Below are 15,278 nucleotides of genomic sequence, written 5' to 3'. Positions count from 1 at the left end.
ATTACTTTGTCTCACATGTGAATAAAATGCAACTTTGCTGTCAGTTTTTGGAGTGCAATGTAAGCCTTTCGGAGCTGGTGTGGTGAAAAATATTATACAATGTGTGCCACAGCTGCGCCCCGGCTCAATTCAGGATTATTTGCTGGAAACTTGCGGCGATCTCATTGGTTGTTCGTTTTCTAACCTTTTCCTTTTTCTTCTTGAACTTGGCGAACGGTAGATTGTCAAGTTATAACCGCTGAACTTTCAACGTTCACGGCAATAATTAACTTGGGAAAGTTGTATAGTTTTATTTAAAGCTGGTGAGAATATTGAATATGCATTTATTCTTCCTCGCGTTATCCCGGCATTTCGCCACGGCTCATGAGAGCCTGGGGTCCGCTTGACAACTAATCCCATGATTTGACGTAGGCACTAGCTTTTACGAAAGCGACTGCCATCTGACCTTCCAACCCAGAGGGTAAACTAGGCCTTATTGGGATTAGTCCGGTTTCCTCACGATGTTTTCCTTCACCGAAAAGCGACTGGTAAATATCAAATGATATTTCGTACGTAAGTTCCGAAAAACTCATTGGTACGAGCCGGGGTTTGAACCCGCGACCTCCAGATTGCAAGTCGCGCGCTCTCACCGCTAGGCCACCAGTGCTTCTTCAATATTGAATATGCATTTATTAGAAAAGAAGAAAAGTGAGACGACATTATTGTAATATAAATTTTTTGATACCTTGTCCGGTTATTTTGTAGAAAAAAAAATAGGATTATGGTTATTATTAATTATACAATGACAGTGAATATGCCAGTCGATAAATTAGTATTTTCTGGTACGAAAAATCTTAAAAGTAAATAAGATTTTTTGTCTATACATATTATTAATTTATTATATTTAATTAATTAACTAATTCCAGTTTATCGGCTAGTTAAATAGTTTGACGGGTTGTTTGTTTAATTACACCCTGTAGTTGTTTCACTGCACCCTGTATGTATTACTTTCAGTACTCTAACTGATAAGGGAGATAAGTCGTATCATTCGATCCGTAATAACTCCCCTAACGCTCGTAAATTCACAATCACTATAAAACAAAATTAGACATTTTCTGTCTTTGTCGCTCATTTATCTTTCCCGTTGACAGAAAAGGGACAGGGTGGGAGAATTTCCCAATTTCATCCGATGGCGTCTTTTGTGAGTAACTTTAGTGATCCAGGGTGATTCTATGTAATTTTTAGGGTTCCGTACCCAATGGGTAAAACGGGACCCTATTACTAAGACTTCGCTGTCCGTCCGTCCGTCCGTCCGTCTGTCCGTCTGTCTGTCACCAGGCTGTATCTCACGAACCGTGATAGCTAGACAGTTGAAATTTTCACAGATGATGTATTTCTGTTGCCGCTATAACAACAAATACCAAAAACAGAATAAAATAAAGATTTAAGTGGGGCTCCCATACAGCAAACGTGATTTTTGACCAAAGTTAAGCAACGTCGGGCGTGGTCAGTACTTGGATGGGTGACCGTTTTCTTTTTGCATTTTTTTCCGTTTTTTTTTTTTTGCTTTATGGTACGGAACCCTTCGTGCGCGAGTCTGACTCGCACTTGCCCGGTTTTTTGTTTTTCACTTCCTAAACTTTAAAAACACACAACATCACAACATTTTAACAGTAAATAGTGAACTTAGACAATCTTCATTTTAAGTTAAGTGTAGGTAAGTACATATGTGGTTTGAAAATGTGATGTCTACTCCAAACTTCTTCATAACGTTTACTCGGGTAATTCCGAATGTCGGAAACTGTCGGATAATTCCGAAAAGAGACTTTTATTATGATGGAATTAATGGTGATTTTCATCTGAATTTCGTAATTATCCGACATTCGGTATTGCCCGAATACACCACTTTTCGTCGGGTAGTTACATAAATCTCTGTTTAGACATTTGGTGGGACATCTGTTAGCCGCGACCGAAACCAGTGTTGAAACGTACCGACGTTTACCGAAATAAAAGGTAATAAAATAAATTCGCGGTAAACCTATACTCGTTGGTACAAGCCGGGGCTCGAACCCGCGACTTTCGAATTGAAAGTCGCACGCTCTTACCACTAGGTCACCAACGCTTCGATTCCATGAAACTGTACTGCCGGCCTAGCCAAGGTTACAATCGCTATCGCTTCGACAACGAAAAGCATTATGTCTCTCTATCACTCTTCCATATTAGTGCGACAGTGACAGTTGCGTTTCGATCGCTACGGAGCGTAAGCGATCGGCATCTTGGCTACGCGGCCTGTACATACTCAAAAGCAATGATCGGATCATTTTATGCGAAATGCATTCATATGCATGAAAAAACTTTTAAGTTTAAAAGTTCTAAAAGCGATCAGAGCCAGACGCATTAAAATAAAATCAGAAATAAATATAAACGAGCAATCGCATCAGCCAAACGACGTTCATTATCGACAATTCGCAATATGCACGATTTCACTTCAATCCAAAACGTTTTTAATACTAAAATCAAGTATTGCTATACCTATAGCTTAAGAGCCACTCGAACCCGCCACCACTGCCAAAAAGCCGCTTCCATACAATCGAAGATACGTTTTTATTTCAAAACGACTTGCATGCAGCAAACTTATAACATAGCATTCATTTATATATTTTTCAACATTCATCAAAAATACTTAGCGTCGTCGGTATTTACAGAATACTATACCGTTAAGTGGCATCAAAACAGAATAAACTTTCCTTAAATCTCTCGGATGATGCTTAAAACACAGTTATTTGAATACAAATGAGAGACCAGAATACAAAATCTACAATAAAGTAAATCCGTTAACTAGTGTGCAATAAAAACTAACACCCTGCATAATGTTATGGAGTTAACACAGCGATATAACCGAGCTAGGCTTAGCGGAGTACTAAACGTAATCTGTACAGTCAGCAATAATAGTAGCGGATGAAACAACGCGGCAAATATATGCGTCACCCTGAAGTACACTTCCAAATAAAGATAGAGTTAGACCAAGAAAAGTCTACAGCGATTTTGATAGCCCACGCCATGAAAGTGTTATTTATACGTCATCATTTCATAGTAATTTGACGTTCAAAATACACTTCTAGGAACGCCTAAACTAACATTAGTAGTGAAACAAAGCTTGAAAAGAAAACACTTCATGAATATTAAGCTTCACACAATCGTTATCTTCATTTCGGGAACATTAATAATTCTAGATCTGCTTCAGAAATACTGAACTATTGTCGTTCATTCTAATTGGTCATAAGTATTGTTTTAATCATGGAGCTAACAACCATATTCTAGTGCAGCGAAGTTGAGCTAACTGTCTAGACTCGAACTAGCGCCCACGGGGGTAATGTGACACAATATAAATATCACAACGAGTATCTTGACCTCGAGGTATCTTGTAGTATTTTGGCTTGAGACCAGTGAGTGACTTATGAACTACGGACAATAACATAGTTGAGTAACTGTGTTTTGGTAACGATCGTTTTGATGATTGCCTAGCGTGTATCTCACGCACGACCTACATTTTGGTAATTTTTTCAAACGGATAAAAACCAGTTAAAAACCAAAACATCGTTTTATCTCAATCAGACTAAGATGGCATTTTTCATCATGCCTGTCACATTCTAACAAGTATGTAAGTACGAAAGTGACGCATGACATGACAGGTGATAAAAACGCGACCATGATACCGCTGCAGGCTTGAGCTCATAGCATAAAGAAAATTCAATATTTCCATTGACATTTTGTTGGGACGTCAGTCTTCCGTGACCACAGCTAGGCAACCTGGCTGTAACGTAGGAAAAAAATTAAACGTTAATTGTTAAATTAGTCGCTAAATTAATGACGTTAATTATATGATAATAAGTTTATGTTGATTATGTTTTGACGAACTAATATTAGTCAAATGTTTTACATATACTAATGATTTGTTATGGAGTCAAAATACTGATAACGCTTTTAACTACACTTTAACAGGCGCTAATCGTAGCGGCAAACCGCTCACCTTTCTGTTAAGCTATTTTGGAATTACGTCATATTGTCGCACCGTAACAACAGTTCCGTTAACGTTTAACTGTTTATTAATAGCTACTGCAATATAGAAATTTGTACAGAAATATGAGTTGTGTTTTACACTAGTCAATTATTCGAGACTATATTTAGAATAATATAGAAGTAAATATTTACCAGTCGATTTTCGGTGAAGGAAAACATCGTGAGGAAACCGGACTGATTCCAATTAGGCCTAGTTTATCCTCTGGGTTGGGTTCAGATCAGATTGAACGAAACAAAACAAAAGCAACTCCATTTTATTAATATTCAAATATCATTTGAGGTATCATAGGAGGATAAGAGGATAGGCCGCCTAGGCCGAGTACTTTTTTCTTTTAGTCTATATGTGTGTCCCACTGCTGGGCAAAAGGCCTTCCCTCTCCAATGCCGAGTACTTAGTTAATTTTTTTCTCCTGCAGCAACTGAACGCCCTCAATAAAGGAGAAGAGGAGAACGAGACCATCAGCGTGGCAGAAATGAGGAGTCTAGCTGGCTACGATGACAGACTGAAGGAGATACCTGACTACCAGTTCTACGTGGCTTATGACTTCTACGCGAAGAACAATTCGCATTTTCACAAGTCGCCTTATTATGGATATTATCAAGGTTGGTGTCTTGTATTGTAGTTCAGAAAATATTAGGTTACATAAGCAGTAAGTAAAGGAGCATGGCTTTGGGCCGACCAAGGTCCAAGGACCGAGACTTCATAACTTCATCACGCTGCACCGACAAGAGCCCAGCTCTTAAATTGAAAGAAGAAAGAAGAGCAGTAATTTGCTTTTCTCAATTTTGGAGAGTAACCCGTTGCGGTAAACAGGGGCCAAATTCGACATGTGCAACTGTCAGACTTCGCATCCACGTCAAATCAACAGATGATTTTATTCCATACTATGTGTTGATTCCATCAACAGTGGATAATATCATTTGGTACAACCAAAACTCAACTCAAACAAAACAAAGGGTGGTTCGGTTTGGTTTGCTTGTCACCCTAACTGTGGATTGTTAATGTCAAATTTTGACATTGTTCGTATTCGAGAACTTATGATTTTTCCCACATCAACGGCAGATCAACACGATACGTCAAACGTCGCTTGTCGAATAGGGGCCCTGGACGTAGATTCTTTATGTTTAAAAAATCAATGATACAACAAAACGACTGCGATTAGGCTTCATAGACAAGTCAATGTGAAAGACAGAATTTAAGTCCATTTATTGAATGATGTCCACAGGCAAGACCCGTAACGCTCCTCGCTAACTTATACTAAAAAGTTTAAAGTTAATTTAATTTGAAATGAATCATGAGAACATGTTTATTATAAATTTAATTAAAAAATATTTCTTGTTGTTTAGTACCAAACCAGAAGAATCGCCTCTACACGCCTCAGCTTAACCACATCAGCATGAAGATGCCCTCCAGCCCCCTCCTCATCGACAGGCCAGATCCCCACAACTTCTGCAACATGTCTAGCGTCGACGACGAGTGCAGGGAGGGCTACTGCGAATGCCCCCACGTTCTTTCCGTCAGACTGAATTCTATCGTTGAAATCGTCATACTTGACGAAGGTATCACTTTTGATGCTAACCATCCCTTCCACTTACACGGACATAGCTTTAGAGTAGTAGGTTTGAGAAGATTAGGTAAGGATACTACTATTGAAGAAGTCAAAGCGTGGGATGAAGCGGGGCTTTTAAAACGTAATCTTAAGAACGCACCCATAAAAGACACCGTCACAGTACCGGACGGTGGATACACAGTCATCAGATTCAAAGCAGACAATCCAGGCTATTGGCTTTTCCATTGTCATATAGAGTTCCATGTTGAAATAGGTATGGCGCTAGTTTTTAAAGTAGGAGAACATAAAGATATGCCTCCAGTACCGAGGAACTTCCCTAGATGTGGGAATTATATGCCTGATAATATGATAGAACATGATACAACTCCTAAACCTAATGATGATAATCATATATCTATAACGCAATGGTGGCCCGTTATATATATGAACGGAACCGCTTCGTCTGCAACCAGTATATTGGGTAGTTTAACAACAATTTTAGTGAGTTCTGGATTATTAATTTTTAAATTTTATTTAACGTAATTTATAACATTTCGAGTATTATGTAAGGCAACAGTGCAATGTATACTATGATAAAGCTTATATTATGAGTTTTAAAACCGAATTTGTACTTACTGAATTTATGTTTTATAGAAGCCTTATTATGAAGTATTATTTCTTAACGGCTTATGTTACGTTTTACAGTACTTACAAATATTTATTGTAAACTACAGTATAAGGAACTTGACGTATGTATCTATAAGTACGTCCACACTAGTTTAATTATACTTATTTTCTAATTTTATAAGTATTCGTTAAGAGTTGGTGCCCACCACAATGATTGCTATGGTGAAGAATGTATTTTAGGATAATGCGCTGTAGCGTTTGAGATTAATCGTGCCTAAGGCATCAGATATACCTTGATACTGTTATACGATAAAGTAACTATATAATTTGGACGTACACAATGACATTGTAACTACACACTGCTTTTCGTTAATATCTGCCGGTCAGACAGCCGCCTAAAACTTGCCAAGTACAGTGAACGAATAAAGTTTTTTCTTCTGTCCAAAGTATCATGTACGATCAATTTTAATGTACTCTTGATGAGGATTTCGCTGGTGATATGTGATATTATTAAGTAGTTGGATAGTTAGTGTAAGTATTATATGTTATAACATAAATATGAGTTCCAGAATGAAAATATAAACAGTTCAAACTTTGATTTCTTTTATTTAATACTCACACTTTCCATGTTTTAAGGTACCCCATAATCAAAGTCTATAGGGAAAATTGAATTTTATTTCCAAATTATTTAATTTGCCTGACTGAAACCTTTAAATTGTTACGAAAAAAAAAACAAGTGCAAAAAATGTCTGCCTCACCTCCAATATTAAAAATAAACGGGCAGGAAAAGAGGCACATTCAATAACGTTCAATTGTTTTCACTTAACAATATTTTGTTATTGTCTATTGACATCTATAACGGCTCGGCCACGACATCGAGCGACTTGCGACGGCGGGAGCGATAACCATAGGTTGGAGCGAAGGGTCCGATCGCTGTGTCACGCTCCAACCTATGGTTATCGCTCCCGCCGTCGCAAGTCGCTCGATGTCGTGGCCGAGCCGTAAGGAGCCCGATTCAAATTTATCAACTTGTTATGAATTTGAACTGGTTTGGATATGACCTTGACGATTGTCTTGGTGATTGGGGTCCATCTCATGGACGACTTTCACACACACATGCATTCATCAGGAGGCCAACGAGCATGGCAATTCATGATTTGGCATGAGGCAATGATTCAATGAGGAATGATTTGAGGTAATGAAATTCATGATTGGTGAGCAATTAGGATTGTTCATTTTTTTTTTTTAGGACCCCCATTTTTATTTTATTTTTTGAAAATATAGGTTAATATAAGATACCAATTTGAATGATTTAGTAATTCGTGGCTCGGTTGAATATTTATAATTTATTGAAAATATGAGATACGACTTCTCGTAAATTACATGTCGTCGGCTGATTAGGATAATGCACAAGCAACAACAAGCATTAAAAAAATAGTTGTCATTGTCAATTGATTGTAATGTCACCTGGAAAAAAAAGGGCGGGAACTTCGTCGACATCAGGCGGAATTTTTGAAATTATTATTGTAAATTCTTTCTATAGCCCTTTTTTGATTATCTATCCATTTTTCGAGTAATCCGAGTGGAAGTATTTGGGTGATGGGTAAAGATAGCGGCGGCAAGGCGCATGCCGCCAAACGCAAATCAGGTGAAGCTGTTGAAGGGGTACAGTCTCCACCAACTAAAATGGCGGCAAATTTTATATCAAACAAAAGAGGCCTATTTAAGGACTATACCCACATATATACCGAAGACAATAAAAAAGAATATCCCATTTTATTGTCAATGTCTTCGCCTAATACTAAAATTGATGTGATGCAGACCACAGGTATCCTGAAAACGTGTCTTGGCCTAAGCCATGTTAAACCTATTGGAAATTTCATGATCAAAGTCTTCTTCACTAACAAGAAAGATGCCAACAACTTTCTTTTAAATACCCAGATGCAAGAATCACATAACTGGCAAGCTAAAATCCCTTATGATCACCTAGAGTGCTTAGGGATAGCTAAAGTGCCTATTGAAATTACGGAAGAAGAACTTTTGAAGGACCTGAAGTCAAGTGCTGAGATCATTGGAGTCAAGCGATTCACAAGGAAAAATGCTGTTGATGGCTCAACTTTGCCTACGCCTACAGTTCTGATTACATTTCTAGGCTCTCTACGGCCTGATCACGTCACATATGATTACATCTGGTTCGACGTTAAAGAATATGTGAAGCCAATTCGCCAGTGCTACGTATGTTATAAGTTTGGCCATGGACGTGGTTCCTGTAGGAGCCCCCAGGTATGCTCCATTTGCGGTGCTGGCCATCTATTCAAGGACTGTACAGACAAATCCAACTTAAAATGTGTCAACTGCAGCGGCCCTCACATGGCTGTAAGTAATATCTGTCCTGTCAAAGCTGCTAAAAATCAAGAGGTGAAGGATAGAATAAACGGGAAGACTACATACGCAACAGTATCAGCCAAGGCCCCGGCTACTCCCGGTGCTCCTACCAGACCACAGTCACATCCACAGCTCAAAAAGCCCCCCCAGCGGCCTCATTTGAGAGCTCTGTTTACAGAGTTGATTAATTCTGATGAGGTATTAAATGTTTTTACTAAAACATTATTGGAATTAATTCAGTCTAAACAACTGAATATTGATGCTCCTATATGTAGTAAGGTAATAAAAGAAACTCTAATTAGTAATCTATCTACTCAATAATGTATAGTGATACTAACATTGATAGCCTTAATATCTTTCATTGGAATTCACGCTGCGTCATCACTAAAATAGACCAATTAAAACACTTTATTTCTTGCAATAACATTGATATAATTTTATTAAATGAAACATGGTTGGAACCTTCCAAATCTTTTAAGTTACCAGGTTACAGAATTGTGCGCCGAGATTCTGATCGTCCTCATGGTGGCATTGCAGTGGCAGTTAAAGATAAGTTTTCTTTCACTCTGATTAACACACCTTCCAATTATCATTTTCAAAACCTATTATTGTCTGTTATCATTGGCTCTACTGTTATTGAGATACTCTGTCTATATATACCTCCCCCTCCTAATGGTAAATTCAATTTAAAAATGTTACTTGATTCATTTTCTAAAATTACCAGTAGAAATTACTTGCTCATAGGCGATTTTAATGCTCATAATTCAGCTTGGGGATGCCGTCGTAATAACAGTAGAGGCAATGTTATTAGTTCTTTTGTAGACAAATATAACCTAGTTTGTTTAAATGATTTCTCTGAAACCACTTTTGCCCCGTTTGGTCAACAAGGTAACACTCTTGATTTAGTATTTGCTTCGCCGGCGGTTAGTTCTAGTTGTTCATTTTCTGTCCACGATGACCTTTTAAGTAGTAACCATTTCCCAATTCTAATTAAAGTTATTGTTAATGATGTAGACCGCTCTTCTCCACAGAATTTGGATTTCGACTCTTCTACCGTTACTCCTCCTTCAGTATCAAATATAAACTTCAATAAAATCAACTGGGAAACCTTTTCTAAACTTTGCACCGAAAAATTTGCCTCTTTTGTACTAGCACCTAATCCGTTGGATAGTTACAATAACTTCATGCAATCTCTGTGTGACATTTTGTTGACATTTCCAAAGAAATCGTATGCTTGCCATACTAAAAAACGAAAAGCTCTTATTTGGTGGAATGACTTGTGCTCTCGGGCCGTTAATCAGTCTAAATATGCCTTATATTCTTATAAGAAGTATCCTACGTTGGAGAATTATTTGCTTTATAAACAATTTGATGCTAGAAAGAAAAGAATTATCTCCGAACAAAAACAATTGTCTTGGGTTAAACTCTGTTCTTCCTTTAATCGAATGACTCCTTTGCAATACATTTGGGACCATATTAAAAGGTTTAAGTTTGCGAAATTAAACAATAACAATACAAGATCTAAATTTCTGGACAACCCATCTAATGCTCGTGATTTTTTAGATAAAATTGCCTCTTCTAATTGCGTTGACCCTGATCCTAATACTTTAGATTTATTTTTTGCCTCTGAAGGCTCCGAAAAATCTCGATCGATCGTCAGCTCCTTCGAATATTATGAATTTGAAGCTTCTTTGGAAAACAAAAAGAACACGTCTCCTGGCCCTGATTTCATTCCATACTCAGTTATTAAAAATTTACCTGTTAATGTAAAGAAAATTCTACTTAGTATTTACAATCAACTTTGGTTACATAAAGAAATTCCGCCTATCTGGAAAGTTCAATTTGTAGTTCCTATTTTAAAACCAAATAAGGATTCTAATAGTTTAGATGCTTATCGACCCATTTCTCTTACTTCTTGTTTTGCTAAGTTATTTGAAACTATGTTAAAGAATCGGATTGAATGGTTTATTGAACATAATTCTTTGATTCCAGAATTACAGTTTGGTTTTCGTAAAGGTAAAAATACTATGTATAATTTGGGTTGCTTATTAGGAGATATCACACACAATATGAGGAATAATAAATTAACTCTAACAGTTTTCCTAGATATAAAAGGAGCCTTTGATAACATTAATCATGAATATTTAATTAAAAGCTTACACAACCTTGGTATTCCTGGATCTGTTCTGTATTGGATATTTAATTTTTTAAATGACCGCAGTGTCTCGCTTAAAATAAAAAATAATTTATATGGTCCCAAATCTACTTTCAAAGGTACTCCGCAAGGTTCTGTTATTTCTCCCTTACTGTTTATTTTGAGCCTCGTTGACTTTATGAAATGTATTCCTTCGTATGTCAAGTATTCCTTTTACGCTGATGATTTAGTTATATATTTAGATTGTGACGATATCTCAGCCGGTGAAACTATAATGAATCAGTGTTTATTAACTGTGTATAATTTACTACATAATCAACTTAAACTGGAAGTTAATGTAGAAAAAAGTTCAGTTATGATTTTTAGTCATGCTTGTATATTTCGTCCTAAAGTTTATTATAACAACACTCTGTTACCATTTAGTACTTCTGAACGATACTTAGGTATAATGTTAGACTCTGAATTATCTTGGACTCAACACATCGAGTATATCTGCAAAAAAGCTGAGCTTCGCTTAAATGTCTTGAAGTCATTAGTCGGAGTCACTTGGGGCTCTGACCCTAAGATATTAAAAACGTTGTACATTTCTATGGTTCGTAGTCAATTTGATTATGGGTGCATCTTCTATGCTAACGCATCTGGTCGTTTGCTTAAAAAGCTGGATGTTATTCAGAATAGAGCCTTACGTATTATCACTGGTGCTATGATGTCTTCCCCTATAAATTCCTTAGAAGTTGAATCCGGTGTTCCGCCACTATTTATAAGGAGAACTTACCTTATTGACAAATTTTGCCTTTCCTTAGTCAGTTCCGATAATGTTCTTGTGAGTCGGTATTTAGAGGATTTTACTGTTCCCAATTATAATTTAATATCAATGCCTTTTAGTAATACCTTAAGCGAATCGATTACATATTTAAATTTTGAGTTTCAAGATACTGTATTTTGGTACCATCTCCTGCCCTGTTTTACTTACAGTTACCATTGCTTAATGAGAGATATTCCGGTTACTATAATTAATTTTAAATCTAAGTTTGAATTTTATGAATTTTTAAATGATAAGTCAGATTATATTAAGATCTATACTGATGGGTCTAAAACCAATACTCGCACTAGCTTTGCTTTCTATGATTCTTCTACTCAATCAGGCAAAGTATTTTCCTGTAATAATTTTCTTTCAATTTATTCAGCCGAAATTCTAGCTATGATTTATGCTTTGATGTATATTAAGTGTAATGACTTTACGTCTCATAATTTTTTGATTTTATCTGATTGTATGAGTGCTCTTCAAGCTCTTTCATCAAAACAAATTCTAGCAAATGCTAATTACTTACTTTATGAATTGCGAAAGTTATTTGATGATCTATTTAAATGTAAAATCAATGTAGAATTTTGTTGGGTTCCTGGTCATTCAGGTGTACTGGGCAATGAAATTGTTGACTCTCTTGCTAAACATACAGTGAATTCTGAAATTTGTAGTTTTAAAGTTCCTCGTTCGGATTTATTCAAATTTCTTAAAGAGATCATGCTAAAGCGGTGGAATGTTTCTTTAATCAGCTCCAGAAATATTAAAGGGAAATGGCTGGCTGAGATTCAGCCTGACCCGTCAACTTCTGCCTGGTTCGAAAAGGGTAACGTTTACTCAGGCAGAGAGTTTATTAAAAGTTTGTGCAGGCTACGTCTCGGCCATTGCCATTTTCCAGCTCATCTTTTTAGGTTAAAATTGTCGAGTAGTTCTGTTTGTAAATTCTGTCCCGCTGAAGATTGTAATCTAGATCATTTATTTTTTAATTGCCCCTACTTTAATTTACAGAGATTGTTGTTTATTTGTACTTGTAGCGATATATTAAAAGACAAGAAAATTCCAACTTCCGTTCAGGAGCTTTTAAGACATTTTTCATTATATAAAGTCATATTTGATTTCCTTAAAAATACTTTCGGCCTGTTATAGTTATATGTGTCTGATTCTTTTTTTTTTTGTTTGTGTAGTTTTTAATAGTTTTTAAGTTGTTTACGTATTTTTAAGTAGTTAAGGTTCTAGTTTGTAATGTATTTTTGTTTGAGCTGATGGCTGTGTTGCCAATGCTCCTAATAAAGGAAAAAAAAAAAAAATAATGTCACCTGTCGACAATGTCAGTGTCACGTGTTTCTATAAATAAAAATAATTGGCCAAGCACGAAGTCAAGACTACGGTGTTCAGAGCACCGTACGACACATCCCTAGGTGGTTTTAAGTTTGGATACTAATACCAATTTATCCCATAAGTACATTTTATTGACTAGGAAATAAGAAGGTAATGTCTGGGAGCTCTGGGACCTTGGAGTTTGGACTTTAATAAAGTCCTCTGGGCTAGTATAGGTAATGTAGAAGTTACAAAGCTTAGTTACCTTAGATATATTTTTTAGAGATTAAAGATTTTATTTACCACCTTGTCGGGTTGATTGTATATCCATACCAAATTACAGCTTTCTAACACTAACAATCAACCTCATCTTGGAGGTGAAAAGAGGAAAAATCGTAAGTCCCATTTCGGCCAACCAAGAACGTTTATATAATATAGGCCTAATACCGTTTATCTAAAACGTTTGGTGAAGGCACATTTCTAGTAGAAACAAATTATTATGAATTTCTCTGTAATTTGTACAAACCATTTCGTAAACTGACATTCCGCTAAACTGTTGTTTTTACATCTTACTAGCATCCATAACACATTGAAGTATGATATTCTTCCACTTGTCTGAACATTTTCATGATTACTGATTCTTTTTTTGTGAGAATGGCTTTTTCTGCCACGGCACTTTGCCAATTATTGATTCTTTCAAACACCAAAATAGTCATAAAATAGTTGACAATTTAATATACGTGAGTTGACAGGCAACTTCGAGCATGAAAAACTAAATCCGTCAAAAATACTGGGTATACATACAACCTCATAATCTTTGATATAGTCGCAATTGTTGTATTTTAAACTTGTAGACTGGGCAGGCACGACTCAAAAAGGAATAATATTACAATTAAGTCTGTGATTCGGCATTTCTCGGTTTTTGACGTTAGGCTTGTTTCTGACTCAAAATTTAATTAACGTAAAGTATTAATCAATTTGCTCATGTTTCATATAAGTCACAGAAATAAGTACCTAAAATACATGTCGAAGTTTTAGTACAAGTAGGGTAACTGCGTCAGGTTGCCGTTTTTGAAATTCGACCACTCGATTTCGTGTATTTCGTTAAATGATGTCTCCACTACTAGCCGTTTAAATTCTACTAGTATAATTGAAATCGAGTGGCCAATACCACTAGATTCCAAATTTCGATTGCCCGTATTTCAAAAATTAGCATTTCGCTGTTTTCCACCGATTTTCGAGTGACGAAATCGAGCGATCGAAATTCAAAAATCGGCCCCCTGTACCTGTTTCCGTCCACTTGGCGGAGTTGCTACAAAGAATTGCGTATAATTTGAATATAAACCTAACTTACCGGACAATTTTGGACTTATTGTACATCAGTTTTTAAAAGCAATAATATTTTAGTAGAACTGGAATTCATGAGTACCAAATCTTAACTGACATTTTTGTCACTCAAACAAGTTTGATCAAGATCGGCTTACTTTATATTTCGTCAACTTTACCTACCTTTGTTTCCAAAAACTGTGAATTGTGAATTTTTTTTTTTTTTCGTAACAGAACAGTACCTAGTTGCTGCTCTCACCGATCGGTTCAAAAATATACATACTTTATACAATTAATACATAAATGTAATGGTACTTAAGGAAAAGGAATAGGTACTGTTTCGACGAATCAGATACTCTCAGTAAAATCTATAGGTAGATGACGCCATAGCTGTTAATAAATATTGAATGACTTTATTATCTCTATTCGCTTTACTAACTCTATGTGCTCTAATGTGAAAAAAAAAACACAACGACAGTGAAGAACGGAATTCTTAATTTAAATTTGAACTGATAAACTCCAATAATAAATATGATTCTTACTGAACACACTGCGATAGTCCATTGGTTGGAAAGCCCGTTCGAAATTTAAACTTATTTGCTTTATAATAAGGTTGCATTTTGCAGATCTTTTACTCTCTCATACTTATAGTAGGCTATTCAGAAAAAAAAGAAATATCTCACAAAAGTAAGTAAGTAGAATTAAACTTTGTATCAAAGACATAAGTCATAAATTTCAATGTCAAAGTTTTAAGTAAGGATCTTTCTTACTAAAATTACTTCTTAATATGAATGACCAGTGTAAGCATCAGTTAGCTAGCCCTAAGCAACCAAAGATCAGGCTGCAGTTTAAAAACTAATAAAGTTAGAGTTAACCTGATAATTTTCCCGCCGTCTCCATACTCGTTTTAGTTGGATATTGACTGGTCAGCTGCCTGTTAGCTATAGTTTTCCCGAAAATCACCAGGACAGAGGTGAAATTTTTTGTATGAAAACTTGCAACTTTAAATGCATTTTTTATCGAAACTATTGCATTCTAAAATGAAGTCAAAATCAGT

At 36.1% G+C, this 15,278-nt stretch overlaps 1 protein-coding gene across 2 annotated transcripts in view; it reads left to right on the top strand.

Annotated features, from left to right (window-relative positions):
* The window catches only part of LOC134679036 (uncharacterized), a 189,152-nt gene extending 182,321 nt beyond the window's left edge, over nt 1–6,831 (top strand). For both annotated transcript variants that reach the window (XM_063537844.1, XM_063537852.1), the window contains exons 10-11: nt 4,476–4,662; nt 5,407–6,831. In XM_063537844.1, coding sequence (XP_063393914.1) covers nt 4,476–4,662; nt 5,407–6,152 — 933 coding nt within the window. In that variant the 3' untranslated portion in view covers nt 6,153–6,831. The remainder of the gene's footprint in view (nt 1–4,475; nt 4,663–5,406) is intronic.
* Nucleotides 6,832–15,278: the final 8,447 nt, after the last annotated feature.

Source organism: Cydia fagiglandana, chromosome 2 (assembly GCF_963556715.1).
Source record: "Cydia fagiglandana chromosome 2, ilCydFagi1.1, whole genome shotgun sequence".
Lineage (NCBI taxonomy): Eukaryota > Metazoa > Arthropoda > Insecta > Lepidoptera > Tortricidae > Cydia > Cydia fagiglandana.
The sequence above is the reverse complement of the archived record's forward strand: the minus strand, read 5'-3'. Positions and strand labels throughout refer to the sequence as shown.